The sequence below is a fragment of the Vitis riparia genome, chromosome 18, assembly GCF_004353265.1.
Source record: "Vitis riparia cultivar Riparia Gloire de Montpellier isolate 1030 chromosome 18, EGFV_Vit.rip_1.0, whole genome shotgun sequence".
NCBI classification, from domain to species: domain Eukaryota; kingdom Viridiplantae; phylum Streptophyta; class Magnoliopsida; order Vitales; family Vitaceae; genus Vitis; species Vitis riparia.
The window spans coordinates 10,827,860-10,847,391 of NC_048448.1; the positions used below are offsets into that span (position 1 = coordinate 10,827,860).

Here is a 19,532-nt window from a genome sequence, read left to right on the forward strand (position 1 = left end):
ATGAAAACATAAAAAGAACAGCATCCGTGTATTTATGAGTTGGAACTTGGAAAACGGATTACCCTTAATTTATGTTTTACAAAATCACATACAACTTTGAAATTCCCCTACTACAACAAAATAGCAGAAAACCGATTCTTCTCAAAGCATTCTACACTGCTCTGTTTCAATCAATTTGGTATGCTTAGATGCAAAAAATCTCTGGTAATCTCACCTATGAGTCCACTGAAAACATGCCTCTCCACATCCCTTATAACATCATCTTTTTCAATAAATGCAAACATCTTATCATTCCAACCAAGGTCCCACAAGCAGTTCACATCTGGATCCATGGTTTGGACGTCTAGCTCGAGCATTTTTGGTAGGTAGTCTGCAGCATCACAGTCATCACTCCCATCCCTGCCACATGATTTCAACTTCTCAAAGTCTATATGCAACTGCTTTACCAAGTCATCCAAAGAAGCTATCTTTGTGGAACTGATCGATATCTTCACGAAAGGATGAACACTGAGTTCTTGTCTTTTCCCTTTTCTTCTCATTAGTTCATAGCCGCAATCTAATATGAGCCTGCTTTCCTCATCATGACAGTCATGGCCACTAGCATGAAGAATGCCAACAGGAACATTGAGTTTGAAGAGTGCCTCTGCTGTGTTAAGAAATAGTTGGCTTTTTATTAGTATCTGCTTGAGGTGGTTTTCATTTTCTGTCAGTGGTTGCTGCTGTGTCCTTGATTTGGAAATTTCTGGGGCTCCAGTTGAACAGTATGAGAGAGATCCACACTTCTTTCTTGATTTCCTGAAACAACGAAAGAAAAAACAATATTTGGCTACAAACTTTTTGTATTTGTTGTTGTAATTTTATACATATATATAAGGAAACTGTCGTATATTAGAACACATAGCAGGGATGTTGTTGGTACATAAGCTTGAAATAGAACGTTGTACTTACCAATAAGCGGATTTGATACAATTTTGAGAAACCCGGTTCTTGATCTTTGATAGAAAGAGGTGCCTGGCCTTGCTGATCAATGGAACCCTTCGAGATTATGTCTTGGCACTGTACAACAATCAAGAAAACTCGTCTCAGCTCAAATAATAACTACTTGTTTGGATGCCATCTAAATTCAAACTAGATATGATGTGAAACAAATTGCAGATCTTTAGAAAAGATGAACTTACAGTGTCATTTGGAGCTAGAGTATGTGGTTCTTTTAGGCTTTGGCATTCAATCCCACAGAACCGTACAAACTGGAAGCCAGTTCAGCATCTTTATGCAATTTCTGTGCCACAGCAAATGGTTGGGTGTTTGCTTCTGATTTCTTGGAATTAATAATGTGCACCTCTGCTTCTTTGTGTCTGACAGCACTCCCTTGTTCAGCTCTTTTGGTGCCTCCAATTTTGTCCTGCCTTCTCTGTTTCATTTCTTGCAGAATTGATATTGGATGCTTCAGTGGCCTTACCAAGTTAGTTCCATTTCTTCTGGTCATTACTTCATCAATCTTTCGAGGGGTCTCCCTTTTATGCACTTTAGTATTGTCTATCTTCTTCTGAGCGGGTGTAACGTGAACAGCCTTCTCTTTCATAATAGGCAGAATGTTAGCTTTTGCCTTTTTTGATTGAAGTTCTACATCTGTTCGTGAGGCACTTTGATCGAAGTTCTTGTGCATTGAATCTTTTATGTTGACCTTTAAGTTGGTAGGACTTCCATATCTGACCATATTTTCATGGTGTTTGGTATTTGGAAATCCTTTGTGTGGCATCGCATCAATTGCATCTGTTGAACTTTTCTTACCATGTGTGGATTGGTTCAAATGTGGATGCTTCTTTTGCAGATTCACAGTCTCATGCGTGCTTTTTGATGAACTCTTCGAGACTACCTCAATTCCTTTCTGTACTCCCCCCTGTGATTTCTGCCTGACATTCTGCTCCTTCTCTGCTGCTTGATGTTTTTCTTGTTGATGCTCAGATTTTTGGATCATGTTCAGTTCATGCAATCCAAGATTATTTACCATATTTTGTTGATGGCTTGGGAAAAGCCTGTTTGCATATCTCTGTTCTGCTTGAGGTGTACTTCCATTTTGCCCTGTCTTATGTTGCAGTCCCTTTGCAGCTTCTGGAATTATATGTGTAGGTGGTGCCACCTGGAGCTGCACATGCTTTAAGAACGGTTCTTTTGTTTCGCGCCTTTCCATGACCTTATGTTCTCTGAGGATTGAATCGTCCCGCCGTCTTGCATTTTCCAGTATGCCATTTTGACTTCCGGTAATTTCTGTCAATTGAATGTTGCTTTGTTGCTGCTTGCTTATTTTTGCAGTAGCCTTCTTTGTGGCTGTCCCCGCATTTTTACCTTCAACATTTTCTGAGTCCTTCCAAGGTGGTTTTCCATTATGAACCACCATCTCAAGGTTGGCATTGCGAGTCCCTGGGTTTTTTTCTGCTTGCTGCCCAAATGCAGTGTTCTGGGTCACCAGCGTCTTGGTGGACTGTTTCACCCTCTGCCTTGCAGTTTGGAGTGCCATATTCTCAGCATGTTTGGACTTTGGTTCATCATTCTTGGTGCCTTCAAGTGCAGTTTTCTTTGAATCCCTTCCATCCATTTTTTGCCTGGAGCTCAAATCTGTCTGAGTTCCATGCTTTGAATCCATAGCTCCTGGAATTTCTTCCAGTCCCATTAGTTTGGCAATTATATTTGGAATACCCTTGTCTGGTTTTGATCTTGCTGAACTTGAAGTTTTCTTGTGTTCGGATAGAACACCAAGAGCTTTGAAATCATTGACATATCTAGCTGATCCTGATTGAGAATTTGAGGTAACTAAAGCTCGGCTTTCATGGTTCAAGTTGGAAGCTTCTGATGAGTATGTCAGAGTCAGCCTCTGCTTGAGACCAGTCCTTGAAACTTGGTGTGTGCCCCTTGAGGGCTTATCAAAGGAGAATATCGGTCGGTCCAGCTGCTTCTGTTCATCAACCTTGACAATGTCATCATCTTCATCTTCATCACCCTCCAGCAGTTTGATCCGGTTTTTCCTCTGTGGGGTGACCATGTGCTCTGAAGCTTCCTGCAGGTTTACAAGCATTCTCAGGGACTCTTGCAAATCCATGGCGCCTTTCAGAAGTTCCTTCCCAATTTCTATAGAATAGCTGTCAAAGTTAATACCATTAGAGCAGGCTCTGAGGATTTGATTCAATTTCTGTGCACCCTTTGATATCTCTTTGACCTGAAGAGGAGAGAGAGTAGGAAACTGACTAGTTGAAGACCTGTGCATATCGACACTTCTTCCTTTTTCCATCTTCCCAAAGTTCCCTGATCTCCTACCAATTTGGTGCAGGAAACCAAGCACTGAATTACTGCCTGAGGAGTTCATTTTTCCGAGTTTTCCTCCATTCTCCAAGGCAAGAGCAAGGGCCAAAGAAAGATCTCCCATCTGTTCTGAGCCTCGGCCTCTCCCATAGGAAACAATCTGTTTGGAGGAATCTCCAATGGTCAGTGGTCTGTTTTCTCCCTTTGACCTTTTGGGTGTGTGTCCTGCTTTCGAACCAAACTGCAGCACATGAAAAAACTCAACTAATGAAGTTTGAACCATCTACTTCAACTGTTTCAAGCAAAGATTGAAAGTATGAGGAATGAAAACTTACAATATCATGCTTTTTTATTTCTGTAAATCCTTTTTGAGTTTGCCTGTAGTAACTATATGTTTCTGTTGATTTCACAGGAAAACAACAATGAATTATAGATGTCAGTGCATGCTCAAACTCTAACCACTTCATTACAATTTGGAATTGGGTCAATATTCAAAGTTTTTAGCTACTCTGTGTGCCCTTACCAGCCACAAAATTTACACCTTGGATTAGTGAATTTGGGGAAAAAAGGTCAAATAAATAAAGGGTCCTACTGTTCTTCTCTAGTTTCATGTTGGTAAGTTGGGACCCTCACTATCATCTTATATAATCATGTCAATGTCCTAAAAAATGGTCTGGATCATTGTTTGATGAGTACCAATAAATTTACCAAGTAAAAAAAAAAAAAAAAAAAAGCTGATTAGTTAAGTTTTTAACCATGAGATCTGCCCCTGGTTTTTCTATAAGACTCTTTACAATTAGAAGTTGAAAAACTGAAAACCATGCATGATCCATCAGTAATACCCTTTTAGATGATTAGTGTCAATGCTGTTCTAGCATACCATCAAGAGGAGCAACAGAATTTTAGAGCTCAAAAGTCAAAACCATAGCTTGGTTGTTCGAAACCTGGAAAACATACAACCCATGGTTGTTTTTTTTTTGGGTTGGATTGTGTAACGATTACATTGATGTTGTCTATTCTAGGCCCAATGGTGTTAGATGGTTTTAAATCGCATCTATATGGTTAAGAGAAATCCACTTTATTATGCCACTAGATATATAGTTCCCGAATTTCTTCCTAACAAATATGAGATATCATAATCATCTTTTATAAAAAAACAATGTTCTCATTGTGTTCCATGAAACACCTCTTATGGTGTCAAAGACAGAATCTCACACCAAGTTGACTCCGATATCATCTATAACAAGTTGCCCCCTCCCATGTAGCATATTATCCATTTTGAATAATTATAGTTTAAAACACGTCTACATGATTAAAAGAACCTCACTACATATATAGTGTCTGAAACTTTGTACTGTAACACATACCAACCATTCAAGAAATTATAACTTAGCAAACAAGTGGTTATGGCATCTATTGTATTTTTGGGAACGAATTAATAATTGTTAATGGCCTTACCTATCAAACAAATGGGCCTTATCTAATAACAATCTCCAACCTCTCAAATCCCTCTTTAGATAAAGCAATAGTTTCCAAAGACACTCATTGAACCATTCCTTTAGTCCAACATATTCATCATCATGTAATATAATTTATTTATTTTTACATAATTAAAACAATTAAAATATTACAATGATTAAAAAAACACTTCCACAAGTTTATTATTTTCCTCAGTTACCAAAAAGAAAAAAAAAAGAGGTGTTCAAGTTGATTCCAAAACTCAGCACGCACGCTTGACAACAACAACTCTGGATTCGAAAAAAGGATTTTGATTCACGGTTGAACTCGCCTAAATGATTAGCAGCTAACAGAGTTTAATTTGTGAATCAAAATTACCTCCCGTCATTGTCGAAGAACGGCCGGAGGTCTGACCAGCAGCCATCCGCTCTTTCCGCAAGCGCAGATCATCCAACAGCTTCTGCGCAAAATCTGATCTCTTTGCCATGTTAGTGCTCCGAAGTTCCTATCTTCCAAACTCTTTCCCTTGGCAAATGGCGGAATGCCTTAGATTATGCTTTTGGTTTGTTAGCTCTTACTGAGAGGGGAATGTTTCTCTTTCCTTTTTGGTTGGGCGGGTGCTGTCAAAGTTGGGTGTGGTGGGAAGTCCAGTCCGAAACTATTAAAAGAAGTTTGAAATTTACTCTGGAAAGTTTGACGTGAACGTTAGCCCTCTCTGGGGATCTCTACAACTTCTGAATCTTAGTGCCCTGACTTTGATTACAATCCAAGCAATGGCAGAGATTTCAATGGGCTTCTCTTCGAAGCTTCTTGACCCTGCCATCATGCTTTTAATATCAATTTGTATGCTTCAGAAAATTGGTGCCAAACTAAGGTGAAAGGGCAATTTCATGTTTTAATATCGCAATTAAGGTATATGGTAGGTGTTCATCAACTCAATGGAGTTCATTTTCTTAATAATTTAAATTTTATTATTTTTTAATTCTAATTTCATTATAAATGAATATAATTTATAAATAAATAAAAATTATGAATGCTTATAAATTATTTCTTGGAAAAATAAATTTTTTATTTAATTATATATATAAATAGTACTGTACATGATAAGATAATATTCTAAACCTTGAAGGTTTAAAAGAAATTCTTAAGGTATAGCATATTGTTATCCTTAACTTAGAGTGATAGTTATACAATCTTATCCAATATAGAGTTTAAAATTATTAAATTATTATTATTATTATATTTGTCTGGGGTAGGAAGATGTTGTTGTTTATTTATTTATTTATTTAATCTCTAGATATATTAAAAACTATTTTTTGTATCAAAGGTCCAATAATGAATTTTATTCTTACCAATAATTTAAAAAATATTTTTGAGGATTATAGCCAAAAACTAATTTTTAAAAATTGTTTTAAAAAATGTCCAAAAAAAAGTGGACTCTTAGGTCCATTTTAGAAACTTTTCAATGGATGAATTGTTTTAAAAAAATGTTGGACTTATTTGATAATTATTTTTTAAAACAGTTTTTTTATTTTCTAAAACAAAAAATCAAGAAAACATGTTTGATAACTAAAAAATATTTTATATTTTCTATTTTAAGAATAAAAATCAGGTATTTTCAGATAACATCTTTTAGTTATTTTTTTAAACTTAATTTTAAAAATAATTATAGTAAAATGATTAAAAATAAAACACTACATATAAAAATTATTTTTAAAAAATATTTTAAAATATTTGAAATAAGTTAAAAGAGGTTTGCAAACATATTTTTATTTTACAGAATATTAAAGAATATTTTATAAAACTGTTTGTTAGAATTGTTTTCGGTTATTAAACATATTATTGTTTTTTAGAATAAATTTGATAAACTTTTTAGATTTAAAAATATTTTGAAAAAATAATTAAAAATATAAATAATACTTTCAGAATTCTTTATCATAGGCAAGTGCCTCATACTTTCATAAAAGAAATAAAATTAGAAAACTGTTCTTCATATTTAAAATTTTGATGTTTTTTAAGAACATAATTTCTTTTTAAAAATGATTTTCTGACAACCTTTAAGAACTCTTAGCTCATTTTCTTGGACCTGGCTCCTGCCCTGTTGAGCTTCCGTTGTAGTATTGTAAGGAGGCTTCCAGTTCCTTTCTGTCGAACATAATAAAATAGGAGCTCCAAGGAGAAACAAAGTGCCAAACACAAATCATATGACTTGATATCAACCTAAATTAAATAGATCGTTAATTAAAGCAATTTTTGTACAATAACCGACGGTTTGAGCAGGTTTAGCAACGTTAACTTTTTTTAAAAAAACTTTTAAGAGTGAGAAATAATTTTTTAAGTTATTCTTCATAAATTTATTTATTTATATTTAAAAAGTTGTTTGATTAATTTTATACTTAGTTCTGAAAAGTATTAAAGAAAGAAAAAAAGAAAAGAAAAATTATATTTTATATTTAATTAAATTATAGAAATATTAAAGAAAATTAAATATAATTAAATTAGTCATAAATTTATGTGTTTATAAATTATTTAATTTTATATGAAATAATTAAAAATAAGTAAAACAAATTAAAAATAAGTATAAAAATAATAGATTAATTTTAAATTTATTTTTTTTTTCTTTAATTTATTTATTTTACTTTTTTACATATTTTTTTTTCAAATTTTCTGAAAACTAAATATAACCTAAAAGAGTGATTGAAAACAAGTTACAAAAATATTAATTTTCATTAAAACAAGATGCTAAATAGTATTTTTAGTAAAGTCACATACATAACATATTAGCGAACATTGATGTACTTACTGAATTGACAATAAGGAATGTTTTGCAACTATTGGATATGACAAAGTTGGTGATTATTGTTGTAATCATTTTCCCCATGATAGAGCCTTATCATTCAAAATATGTGGTATCAACTTCGCTAATGCAGTGATGGCCATCTTCAACCTACTTTCATTGTTAGTGGTCATCAAGGAGTTACAAGCATAAAAAAGATTTATGATTTGCCTCCCCTAATGAGACAGATTTCAAATTTAAATAAATGAGTTTGAGATGAATTTTGGATTTTTTTTTAAAATCCCGAGAAGAGTTTAGAGTGGGTTCGAGTATTTCCTTGTCCTACTTCACCCCAATTATCTATAAAATTAATTTAATTTAATTTTCATTTTTCTACTTTTAATACATAGATAATAATAATAATAAAATATTTTTCTATAAGATAAGTTATAACAAAATATAATAATTTAATTATTTATAAAATATATTCATTTTCATGTAATTAAAAAAATAAATATTTTTAAAAATTAAAAAAAAAAAGTTATATGAGACAAATATGAGAATTATTTTAAATAAATGAAATGAGGTTGGAATAAGGATGACCCTCCTGTTCTGATTAACATGTCCTATCCAATATAATATTTAAAGATGTTTATTATTATCAATAAAACAAGTAAAAAGTATTTATCATATCAATCAATGGTATATAGTATGTCTATCGATGTAGAATATAGTCTCTTATTTTTTTTTAATAAACTAATCTGGGCAGATACAGAGGTGGGTTACATTGAGATGATTTCAAACTCAAATAAGTACCTTTTAAGTAAGTAGATTGAACTAAATTGAAATATTAAATTAATCATATGATGAGAATTATGAGTTTAATGATGACTCATATGTAATTAAATTAATTAAATAATAAAATTAAATCAATATCAAACACATAATTTCTATTACAATATTATTGATTTGGTTACATACTTAAGTGGTTATTGATGGTTAATTAGTAGGAAATCCACAACTAAACACAACTTCTAAGTTAAGAAATTTTAAGAAGAATTATAATAAAATTTTAGATAAAATTTTAAGAGCTTTTCCATGATTTCTTTTTTTTTTTTTTTCATTCCTAGCTTTCCTCATTTCTTCTCTCCTTCATGTTAGATGACAATTTTCATTTTCCTTATTGAAGTGGTAAATTTCTTAACATAGAGGCATCTACATATCTCAAGAAATGGATAAGAATATTTGGAGTTGTGTGGACTATCTAGAGAGTTCATGTAAACACTTTTAAGTAACTTGTTCATAGATTATATATAAATGCTTTTATAAGTTTTAAGGAAAAGGTTTCTAGAAAGTATCCTAAAGAGTTTTTGTAAACTCTTGTAAGTGACTTGTTCATAGCTTACACATATATGCTTTTAAAATTTTAAGAAAAGGTTTCTAGAGAGTTCCCATGGTGCATATAAATAAATGGTAATCCTATTTGATGAAAACACCATATGATACAAGCTTTCATTCTTTCAAATTCTCTAAGTGTTGCTTTCTTTATTCGTTTTAACTTCTATGTTACGTAGCATCACTCAACATAACAAGCTAAGTTTGGGAGACTAGACTTAATGGTTTTAAGTGTCTTGAGTTTCTAAGTGTCACATGTGTGATTAAGAAATATCTAAACTCCGTAATAATAAATATTAATGTCATCAACACTTGTTGCATTTTATTTATTAGGCTTTTAATCCACACAATTGGCGAACACATAATAGAGAACTCCATTGACAATACCCAAATACATTTGATTGTCTACTTCTCCTCAATCTAGTTAATCATTATCATTGGATCATTCTAGTGTTTCTATACATTAAAGAGAACTCCAATGGCCATATTTTATTTCCAAAAATTTATTTTTTGAGTTATCTATTGAATTAAGGCATATAGTCTGGTATCTTTCCCTTGATCATGGCCATCTTATGTACTTGTTTTCGATTTTTTATCTACCACTTACTATTTCATTGATTGTATTAGCTTAATTAGTAATTCCAATCCATCATTTGTTTAGTGGTTTTATGTTTCAAGTTTGGATTTCAAAGAATTGTTATATCATTTTATCATAAGACATCTTAATTTAGATTAACGGTGATAATTTGTGTAACAACTCAAACTCTACCATGTAAATATTGTTCGCTTTAAGCCTAAAAAGTCCCCATACCTATAAAACATATTTACAAGGTTAATAAGAGTTCATACATATATAACACTATGAACTTTTTCCCCTATTCGATTTGAGATATTTTGCTTCCAACTATGTAAATATTATCCACCTTGGATCCAAAAGACCCTTATGACTTTAAAACACATCTACAACGTTAAGATGAACTTATACATATATAGTATCGAAAACTTTTTCCCCTATTCAATGTAAGATACCATAATTACCCTTATGTAGATACAACATCCTTATTATGTCCTACATGATTGTGGAGCCAAATTGACAAACTTCTCTTGTGGGTCTAAACAAACTCTCACATAAGGATTGAATATTGACTTTGATATCATTTGTAATGATTCACTCTTAACTATGTACATATATTGAAAGAAAATCATTATAAATGGTATTAGAGTCAATTTTCGATCACAATGTAGGAGTTTGTTTGGTCTTATAAGGGGTGTCTATTTATTTTGCCTTGTAATCCTATGTGGCACAATGAAATTATGTTTGCATGGAGGGTGATTGTGATAATTCACATTAGATAGGAGAAGTTCCCGACGTTATAAATGTTTGAGCTTTTTTTAACCTTGTCAGTTCATTTTAAAGCCGTGAGGACTTTTTGAGACCAAATTGAACAATATCTACATGATTGAGAGCAAATTACTAGAAAAATGTTTAGGAATAATATAAATATAATTTAGAAGTGAAAATATTTTAAAAAATAGAAGGAAATTGAAGAAAAAAAATGTCACTAAGGTGATGTTAATTTTTTTTACTTAACTTTAAGAACTTTAATGCTTAATAGTGTTAAGTATTAAGTTGTTTGTTTTCGTAATATTTTATTTCTATTAAGCATTAAAAAGTAAAAAAAAAAAAAAATCAACATCTTACCTTTTCTATTTAGTAAAAAGTTTATAATAAGTTATGAAAAAGTAGAAAAACAAACAACTTAAAGTTTGAAAATAAATCGTTTTTAACAAAAAACTAAAAAAACAAACATCCTCTAAGTGTTTGGATTTAAAAGATTGGATGTTCTTTAAGGTGTTTTGAGGCATAGTGTTTGAATGCTTCAAAAATCATCTAACCTTACAATTTCAAACATTCTTTTCTATCCATCCTTATCTAAACCTTAGAAAATGAAAAAAAAAAATGGTAAAAATATACTTCAAACATATTGGAGATTATTATTTGTTTATTTATTGTTTTTAAAAACACAAATTTCTTTAAAATTTTTGATAGGGTTTAAGGGAGATTGGAAAAGAAAAAATAGAACAAGAGGAAGTTAAATGTATATTGAAATTTTGTCTTTTTCACTAAAGTGTGATTTTGACCCAAAAAATCATAATTTAGTGAATATCTAAAGAGATTAAGTGGATACATATTTGTCATTTTTTAAACACCATTTATAGCCAATAAAGTTGCTTATAACTAAACAATGATAGATCATTACTGTTAGGAATTTGAGGCTAATTCAACTTATGGTAATCACCCTAAAGGAGGGGGTAAATAGGGTAATGGTCTCTTTTTAACAAATTTAAACTATGCAAAAATAAGAGACAATTATATGCAAGTATATAATAAACAAAATAAAGACATTACATATAATTTAAAAGAGTTAGGGAAGAGAGAGTGCAAACACGAGAGTTTATAGTGGTTCGACACTTCCTTGCCTACGTCCACTTTCCTCAACCTCCTAACCGAGTGAGAGTTCCACTATCTTGAAGCTTCAACCAAGCTTCCAATCTCTTTACAATTAGATTATGGTTCCAATTCACCCTCTGAACTTTTGGCTCCAAGCACCCTTTACACTTCTCAAGAGTTATCCCACTCTTGAACAACCTCTCAAGTGATACCCCTCACTTGAGAAAATTCCTCTCAAAGATATACAAAGATTGATATCTCAAAATCATAGTAATAGAATTTTAGACTCAAAGATACAAAAAAAACTAGGATTGAATGGTGCACTAAAGATATGCAAGTTATGAAACAATGGTGCACTCAAAAAACACTCTTCCAAGGCTCAAATATAATCAATAATGATTTGGGAAGGTTTAGCTTATGAAACAATGAAGTTTAGAGCCTTTTTATAGAAGAAAAAAGTCATACTAGCCGTTGGGGGTTCGACCGGTCGAGCTAGGGGTCGACCGGTTGACTAGCCGTTAGGAAAAGTGACCGTTGGGCCTCAATCGGACCTTGACCGGACCTCAACCGGTTCTCAACCGGTTGAGGTTCAACCTTGACCAAAACCGGTTGAGGTTCAACCTTGACCGGGAAGAGAAGGCCACTAAGAGAGAGAGAAAGTTTTTGGCCTCCCTCAATCGGTCCTTGACCGGACGAGCACAACCGATCGACCGGTTGAACCGATTGAGCCATTTTTTTGGCTCAACACTCAACTTTTTTCAACTTAAAACCTTTTAACACAAGTTTGAAAATCATTTAACACAAGGTTTTAGTTGAAAACATGAAATCATCCAATTCTTAAGATATTTAAAACAATATTACTCTTGGATGATTTTGGTGCATAAATAAATAATGAAATGCATGAAAGTCCTAGTGCACCAACAATCTTACAAAGAGATCCTAAGAAGCTTTTGTCTTGAAAAACTCTTCTCTTTGAGGTGGTCTTCTTCTTCATGATTTCTCCTTGACTTGATTTGTCTTTGAATTGCCACTTTGGAAGTTGTCTTGCCTAATCACACTTGAAATATGATCATTAGTTCTAAACCTTGTTTTGTTATCATCAAAATCAAGATTAACCAAACCTTGGTTTCACAATTACTAGCATGATTTGTATGAAAAATTTTAGAAGAAGAAAGAGGAATTTGAGTGTGTATTAAAATTTTGCCCTTTCCTTAAAAAGGGTAATTTTGACCTAAAAAATAATAATCATAAACTAAGTCGATATCTATGGAGATTGGGTGAATATATATATTTATAAGTTCTTCAACAACATTTATTACCAAATAAAATCGCTTATAACTAAACAATGATAAATCATTTGTAGCATGTTTTATATGAAATTTTTTACTTACTTTTGTGTATATATGATACTTGATTTATTTTTTAATTTAGTGTTTGGAAATACACTTATGCTATAATATTAGAGCAAAATTAACTTTTTTTTTAGATAAGTGAAAGGGAATTTAATCACTTTATTATCTTGGACAAACGTTTATAAAATCAAAATAATGTTTGAAATTGAGAGAGGTCAAATGTATTCTATTTATTTTGTGGTAAAAAATAAAATATAAAAATGGTTATTGTATATCAATGTCACAAATTTCCATGTCCTTTTTATATAATTTCCGATGTTGTAGAGCATATTTGTGGCATTTGTGTTCTTCTGGTCAACATTGAAAAAGATTATAATTTGTTATTGTATTTTATAAATAACTTATTGTTAGCCCAAAGGTCCCCAGACCACGTTTTGATGATAAGAAATCATAGTTAGTGTACTAACAATTTAAAATCAAGAGAAATTGTAGGTATTAATTGAGAAACTTAATTGTCCTCAATCATCAAAGGATCAAAGAAATGCAAAATCAAGAGAGCATGAAAATCATTGAACCATAGGGACTTAATGTAAGGTGATCACTTGGGTGCACTTAGAATTTTTAATTCACACGTGTATCTTTTTCATACTTGTTTTAAACTTTAATGATTGTATTTTTTATAAACTCGAGTATTTGTCTAAAACATTAGACAAAAACCTCTCAAATTTCTTTCATAAAAGTATTTAAAGATATTGTCTAAGTGTTAGAACGAATTGGAATGAAAAAAGATAGGTTTTTGAGCTAAAAATATTCAATTTGTCGAGGATGGGCTGAACTTGTTAGGGAACCGGTTGACCAATTGTGTTTTCTCGGTCAATGATTGATCAAGGGGTGCAAAAAATCCTTTCTCTTTTTTCCAAAGGGTTGCTCTCTAGATTGAGGGAAATCCTTTCCCAATCAAGGATTACCTTTCCCCGATCAAGGTTTGGTCAAACCTCAAATGATTACTTACTAAGTATTAAATGCATAATGACTGATTAACCGATTGATTAAGAAAAACCTACTAGTGCACTTTTTGATACTCGAAGGTTGAAAACCTATAAATAGAGAGCTTCCATTCATTTATTAAGAAGAGAACTCTTACATTAAACTCTATACCTACTTATTTCTCATTAAAAGCTTTTATTTTCTCTTTGGTGTATTAAACTCTCATTTTAAGTGCATCCTAGTGTTCGTTGTAACTTTGCTTTGTACTTGTTCATTAATTATGCTAGGATTAAGTGATTTAATTTTTTATTCTTCAAGTAAGGTTGAGTATTTAGTCTTCCAATTGAGGATAAATTTGAAGGATTAATTGTAGTGTTTCTCGATGCTTGAAATCCAATTATAAAGACTTGAGAGTTTGGCTGAAGCTTCATACTAATGGAACCTTTATTCAAAAAGAGCTTGAGGAGAATGGATGTAAACAAAATTGACCAAATCACTATAAAATTAGTGTTTGCAATTTCTTTAACTCTCATTTTTTTATTTCAATTATTCTTTCATTATTGCTTGAAAATAGTTTTCAAAAAAATTTTACAAACATAATTCATTGTTCTCTTGGGTGTTTTTGTTTAATTAATTAACCTTTATTTCACACTTATCTTATTTATTAAATTAATAATTAAATTTTATAAAAAAAAATATTATCGGTCATTTGTGGAGAAGGTTCTTATTAGCCACTTTAAAGTAACAAAAGTTAAAATGGAAATATATCACATTTTTTATTTTAGTGAAAATACCAACCATATGTTACATTACTTATAGTCCAATTTGTTGATTAAATGGGAACAATAGATTTTATGGTAGATCCTCCTAAAGTGAAATAACATCCTATTCCATTTTTCACTTATTTTACTTTCAATAAAGAATAATTGAATTTTTTTTTCATTTTTTTTTAGTATTTTCGTGACAACCAAATATACACCAATAGGAGATCAAATTGAGCATAAATCAATATATGTGTAATGCCCCAAATCCAATTTAGGGGTAAAATTATAATTTTAAAAAAATTAATTAAATTAATTTAATAAGGGTAAAAAAGTCTTTTTGCTTTTAAAAACATTAGATATAAATTAGATATTTCTTATGTTTTGTATTAAAAAAATTTGTTTACACTAATATTAGAGAGATCGGAAATTTAGGGTTGAAGATTCATTTTCTAGGTAAGATTTTAATCTGTAAGTTAATATTTTATATTTGTTAATTAGTTTTGAACACTTTAGATATTATTTGAAAGATTGTTAAATTAAATTTTTAAGTAAAAAAAGATTAAAAATATATGAATATGAATAGAGTTATTAATAAGGATTAGAAAGTTTTGAATATTCGAATTAATGGAGAAAATAAATTATAGTTTGGGGTATGGAAGAAAATATATATATTATATATATTTTGGTTGAAAAAAAATAAAATAAAAAAAGAAATATGATGAGGGGCGTGGAGGTGGCCCTAGAGTGTTGTGGGATTAAAAAAACAAAAATAACGGAGGGACGCGTGTTGCCAAGGAAGAGATTTTGGTAGGGGAAAAAGTCTATTTGTAAATATATTATTATAATAACAATAATAGGAAGAAACATGGCTTCACTCTTTTTATTTTGAGGGTTTTGTCTGTGTATTGAAAATAAAAGGGTAATGGGTTGGTTGGGTATTGCACTCGAAACTTAATAAATTAAAAATATTTAGTTTTAAGCAAATAAATAAAATAATACTAATAATAGTTTAATGCAAATAAATATTTTTTAAAAGATTTAATTTAGATAAATTATAAAAGAGAAATAAATGATTGAAAATAGATTTTGAAATGAACCTAATTTTATAAAAATTTGAAAACTCATTAATTAAATTATTATTGTTTAGGAAGTTGAAAATAATATTGGATGGTAATAATATTAGTATGTAAATTTAATTAGGATTCTTAATATTAAATAAAATATTTTTAAGATTGTCAAATTTATACTTTTAGATAAATAATCAATAATAATAATTGTGTACGATGTTATATTAGGTGATGAGTAAATTCTTCAAGGTTTTTAAGTACTTTTTTTATGTAGGGAATTAATGCAGATTTTGTAAAATGAAATATTATTTTTATGTCTGTGCATGTATAAAATATATATTTTGTATGAAAAATATGTTTGAGGATTTTCTTTGTTTATGAAAAATGAAAATTGTAGAGATATGGTGTTTTGTTTTGTAAGTTTGAATTAAAAAAATAAAATGTTTGATTTTAATTTCTATAATCTTTGTCAACGGGTTATAATTATTGATATTTTCGACCTTAATTAACAGGTTAATAGTTGATATTATATGACCCTAGTCAACGGGTTACAATAGTTGACTTCACGACTCTAGTCAATAGATTATAATTGTTAACTTTTGATTTTGTTCATCTTAAATAAAACAAATTTGAAACTAGTTACTCATATGTGAAGTCCCACCTAATTGGACACCATTTGTCATTTGATAATCGAAGTAAATATATTTTGAATGTATTTAATTTGGTTTTGATGTGAAATTGTTTTGAAATGGGTATGAGAAAATTTTGTTGAAACGTTTGAATGTATTTGCATTTTGAACTCCAAAGTTTTTATAAAAATAATTATACGATGTATCTCCACTTTATAATTATAATTGAAAATGTTTGATCTATGAAATTGTATTGATGTTCCTTATTGAGCTTTAAACTCATCCACATTTATTGATAATTTTTCAGGTACTCTTAGTTTGGGCGAGGAGTGATGGTTAAACCGATGAATTTTTCTTTTTTAGAATTTTGATCAAAACTTTATTTTGGACATTGTTTAGATGTTAAAATTTAATTTATGTTTGAATTATTTCAGTTTAAAGTTATTTTGACAATAACACTTAGGTTGATGCGTTAGTTTTTAAAGTTGAAAATTGAATATTATAAAATTTATTTATTTTATTATTCTGAACATAAATTTGGTAATTAGTAATTTTTAGTTATAAAATGAATGTTTGTATCGTTTTCATTTTCTCGGATTTGAGATGTGAAAAGATGGTCATGCTATTAGAGTGGGTTTTGGGTGTGACAATATGAATATTCAAATTTAAAAAATTAATATAATCATTTAAGTAATAAATTTACTAATGGATATTGATTTCTTTATTTTTCATTGATAAATTAAATTTAATTTGTACAATTTTCTCAATAAGCTGTCATTAAGCCATGAAAATAAAAATAAAAATAAAAATGTTTATTAAAAAACGTGTTTTATTTTTCTTTTCAGGGTAAAAGAGAGAAAATTGTGAATTGATAAGCCCGTGCCCGGTTTTCTTAACTGGTGCGAAGAAATCCTCATTCCTGATTGGAATATAGAGACTCGACCTGTCAAACAATATTTGGTTGTGGGTTGAAACCACGCTGAGAACGGAGAACACGCTATCCACGGCAAAATGTTTGGCGTATTTTCTCACGATTACAGCTATCATCTGCAACCGTCCATCTCTCCATAAGACTAAAACCCATTCATTCCCAGTCGTTGGATCATTCTAGCCCTTCTATAAATACAGGATCTCTTCTATTTCTCGTTCTGCGTCTCTTATGTCCTATCTATGAGGTCTGGTCCATCTAGGTCTTAATCTTCGAATTCTTTTCCATGTCCAGGCGCGTAAGTCAACGACCAACCTTTTATTATGGCTTCTTGTGATTTCACTGCCGATCTTTATGCTTTCGACTTTCAAGTTTTCTCGCAACATAGTTTTTTTTCTTTAATGCCGAGTGGTTGAATTGTTACCCTAGATCGTTGGACCCGATTTCAACTTTTCTTCTCGATCGTCTCTGTCATAAGTTATGCTCGTAGATCGGCTTTTTTTTTTTTTTCCTTTATTAAAATGGATGCCGCTGGGTTGAACTTTCATGCCTTTGGTCTGGATCTTTATTCGCTTTTCAAGAAAAAGATGATAGCCTGGTGTTTGGGAGAAGGATTTATCTTTACGTATTGTTTACTTATTATTTTTTTCGTTTTATCAGAATTTGCAACCGTTTTTTGTTTGGGATCCCGAAGAGGAATTAGGGTTCAGGCCGCTGGATATTTGTTCTACGTGGATGTCTTGTTTTCGGGTTTGACGATCTTCTTTTGGATCCGATGTGAATGTTTTCCAAAGCTGAAAGATCCCCAAGCACCTCTTTTCTGCATATTTGAATCACAAAGTGATGCAGCCATATACCATGACACGGAATTTTTTTTGTATGGTAACGGTAGGATGAGGAGGAAGGGCAAGAAAGAAAGAGGGTGAGATGTGAAAATTATAAGTTATGCACATCGGATGACAGTTGTCTCGTGTTGTTCTGATATGACCTTTGCCATGTCAGGTGCGCTTGCATGGCAGGTCAAATAACCTAATAAAATTATTCAGTTTTTTGGTTTTTCTGGGGGATGGCACGGCGTATGTCGCCGGCTCCCCCACTTGGTGTGTGTCGCCCATCTCTCTCTATCTCTTTTCCTTGTCCTGGCACGCCACCATCAATTGGCCATTCTCACTTGGACTGATTGGATTTCGGTCCTACCTCCGAATCTCCGATCGAATAACTTGTGTGGTTAAATGCCGAGGCCTCTTCATACTCATCGTGAATGGTGTCATGCCAAGAAAGTATATAGGCCAATGTTCTTCATTAATATTTCATAACATCATATGAGCCAATGTTCTTCGTAGTTTTTGGGCTATATCACGAAGAAATGTTTATTTGATGGCATTCTTACAACCACAAATTCGTTCTCAGCAAAGTTACGGTTTCCATAACACTGCCCATTTAACACAATTAACATTTTCCCCCTCGATGCATTGTGATTCATTCCATTGTTGGGCTTACAGAATCGTTATAAATATCAGTAATATACAATTTTGCTGGTATACTGGCGAGTATGCATTTAAAATCTTGGACCATTGTTAAAAATCTTGGACCATTGTTTGAAATACTACTATTTGTAGCTTCAATCGCAAAGTTTTGGTGGTTGGTTTGGGTTTGGATAGCTCCATATTTGAGTTTGTTGTAACATTTGTTTCAGGGGCTGTTTGTTTTCAACATATCTTTATATCTTGTCAAAGAGGTTGTTCATTAAATATTTTCTTGAGGATAGCCATTCCAGTTGGAGTTGCTTAAAAAATTTTCAGAATTCTGCTTGGAATTTGTGTATATGGTTGTGTTTGTTTTACCGTCAAGACAAGATGAGTTTCAATGAAGAAAACTAGTGGTTCTCACAATCATGGTAATTACTTCTAAATTTATTGTTACTTGAATATTTGGTCTGTTTATTCTGGTTACTGTTTCAATGCAGGCACATGAGCTATTTGTAATGATGGGTTTAGATGCATTCTATATGCTGCAGCAGCAGATGGTCTATTGTAAGTGTTTACAGTTGTTGTCATGTGGTTTCTAAGTCGTTGGATTAACAATTCAGACTAAAGATTGAAATGACATAAATGGCCATGAAGCATGGTGTCAGCAATTTAATTTACAAAGGGTTGTGAGATTGACATTTCTATGCTTTATCTTAATATGAATCTGCATCATCTGTGTACGTCTATTACATGATCTTTAATATTTCTATGCTTTATCTTAATATTAGGCATTTCAGTTAATTTTGCCATTGCTACAGCATTCAGTGTTATGTTTTTGTTTACTTTTTGAACTTGTACTATGTTTTACCCATGCAGGGTTATTTTCCTCTTTGATTAGCAGTTCTCTTTTTTTAATTTGCACCATTTAATATTATAGATGTCTATTCATGGCTTAGCA

At 31.2% G+C, this 19,532-nt stretch overlaps 1 protein-coding gene and 1 long non-coding RNA gene across 2 annotated transcripts; one reads left to right on the forward strand and one right to left on the reverse strand.

Annotated features, from left to right (window-relative positions):
- Positions 1-9: 9 nt before the first annotated feature.
- LOC117905397 lies at positions 10-5,382 on the reverse strand. Its single transcript, XM_034818326.1, has 6 exons — positions 5,134-5,382; positions 3,633-3,694; positions 1,217-3,538; positions 1,103-1,128; positions 949-1,035; positions 10-795 (listed from the first exon to the last, which is right to left on the reverse strand). The coding sequence occupies exons 1-6, from the start codon at positions 5,240-5,242 to the stop codon at positions 171-173; spliced, it is 3,231 nt and encodes a 1,076-aa protein (XP_034674217.1). The 5' UTR covers positions 5,243-5,382; the 3' UTR covers positions 10-170.
- Positions 5,383-17,293: 11,911 nt separating this feature from the next.
- Positions 17,294-19,255, forward strand: LOC117906440. Its single transcript, XR_004649813.1, has 2 exons — positions 17,294-17,403; positions 17,766-19,255. It is a non-coding gene; the product is annotated as an uncharacterized LOC117906440 (long non-coding RNA).
- Positions 19,256-19,532: the final 277 nt, after the last annotated feature.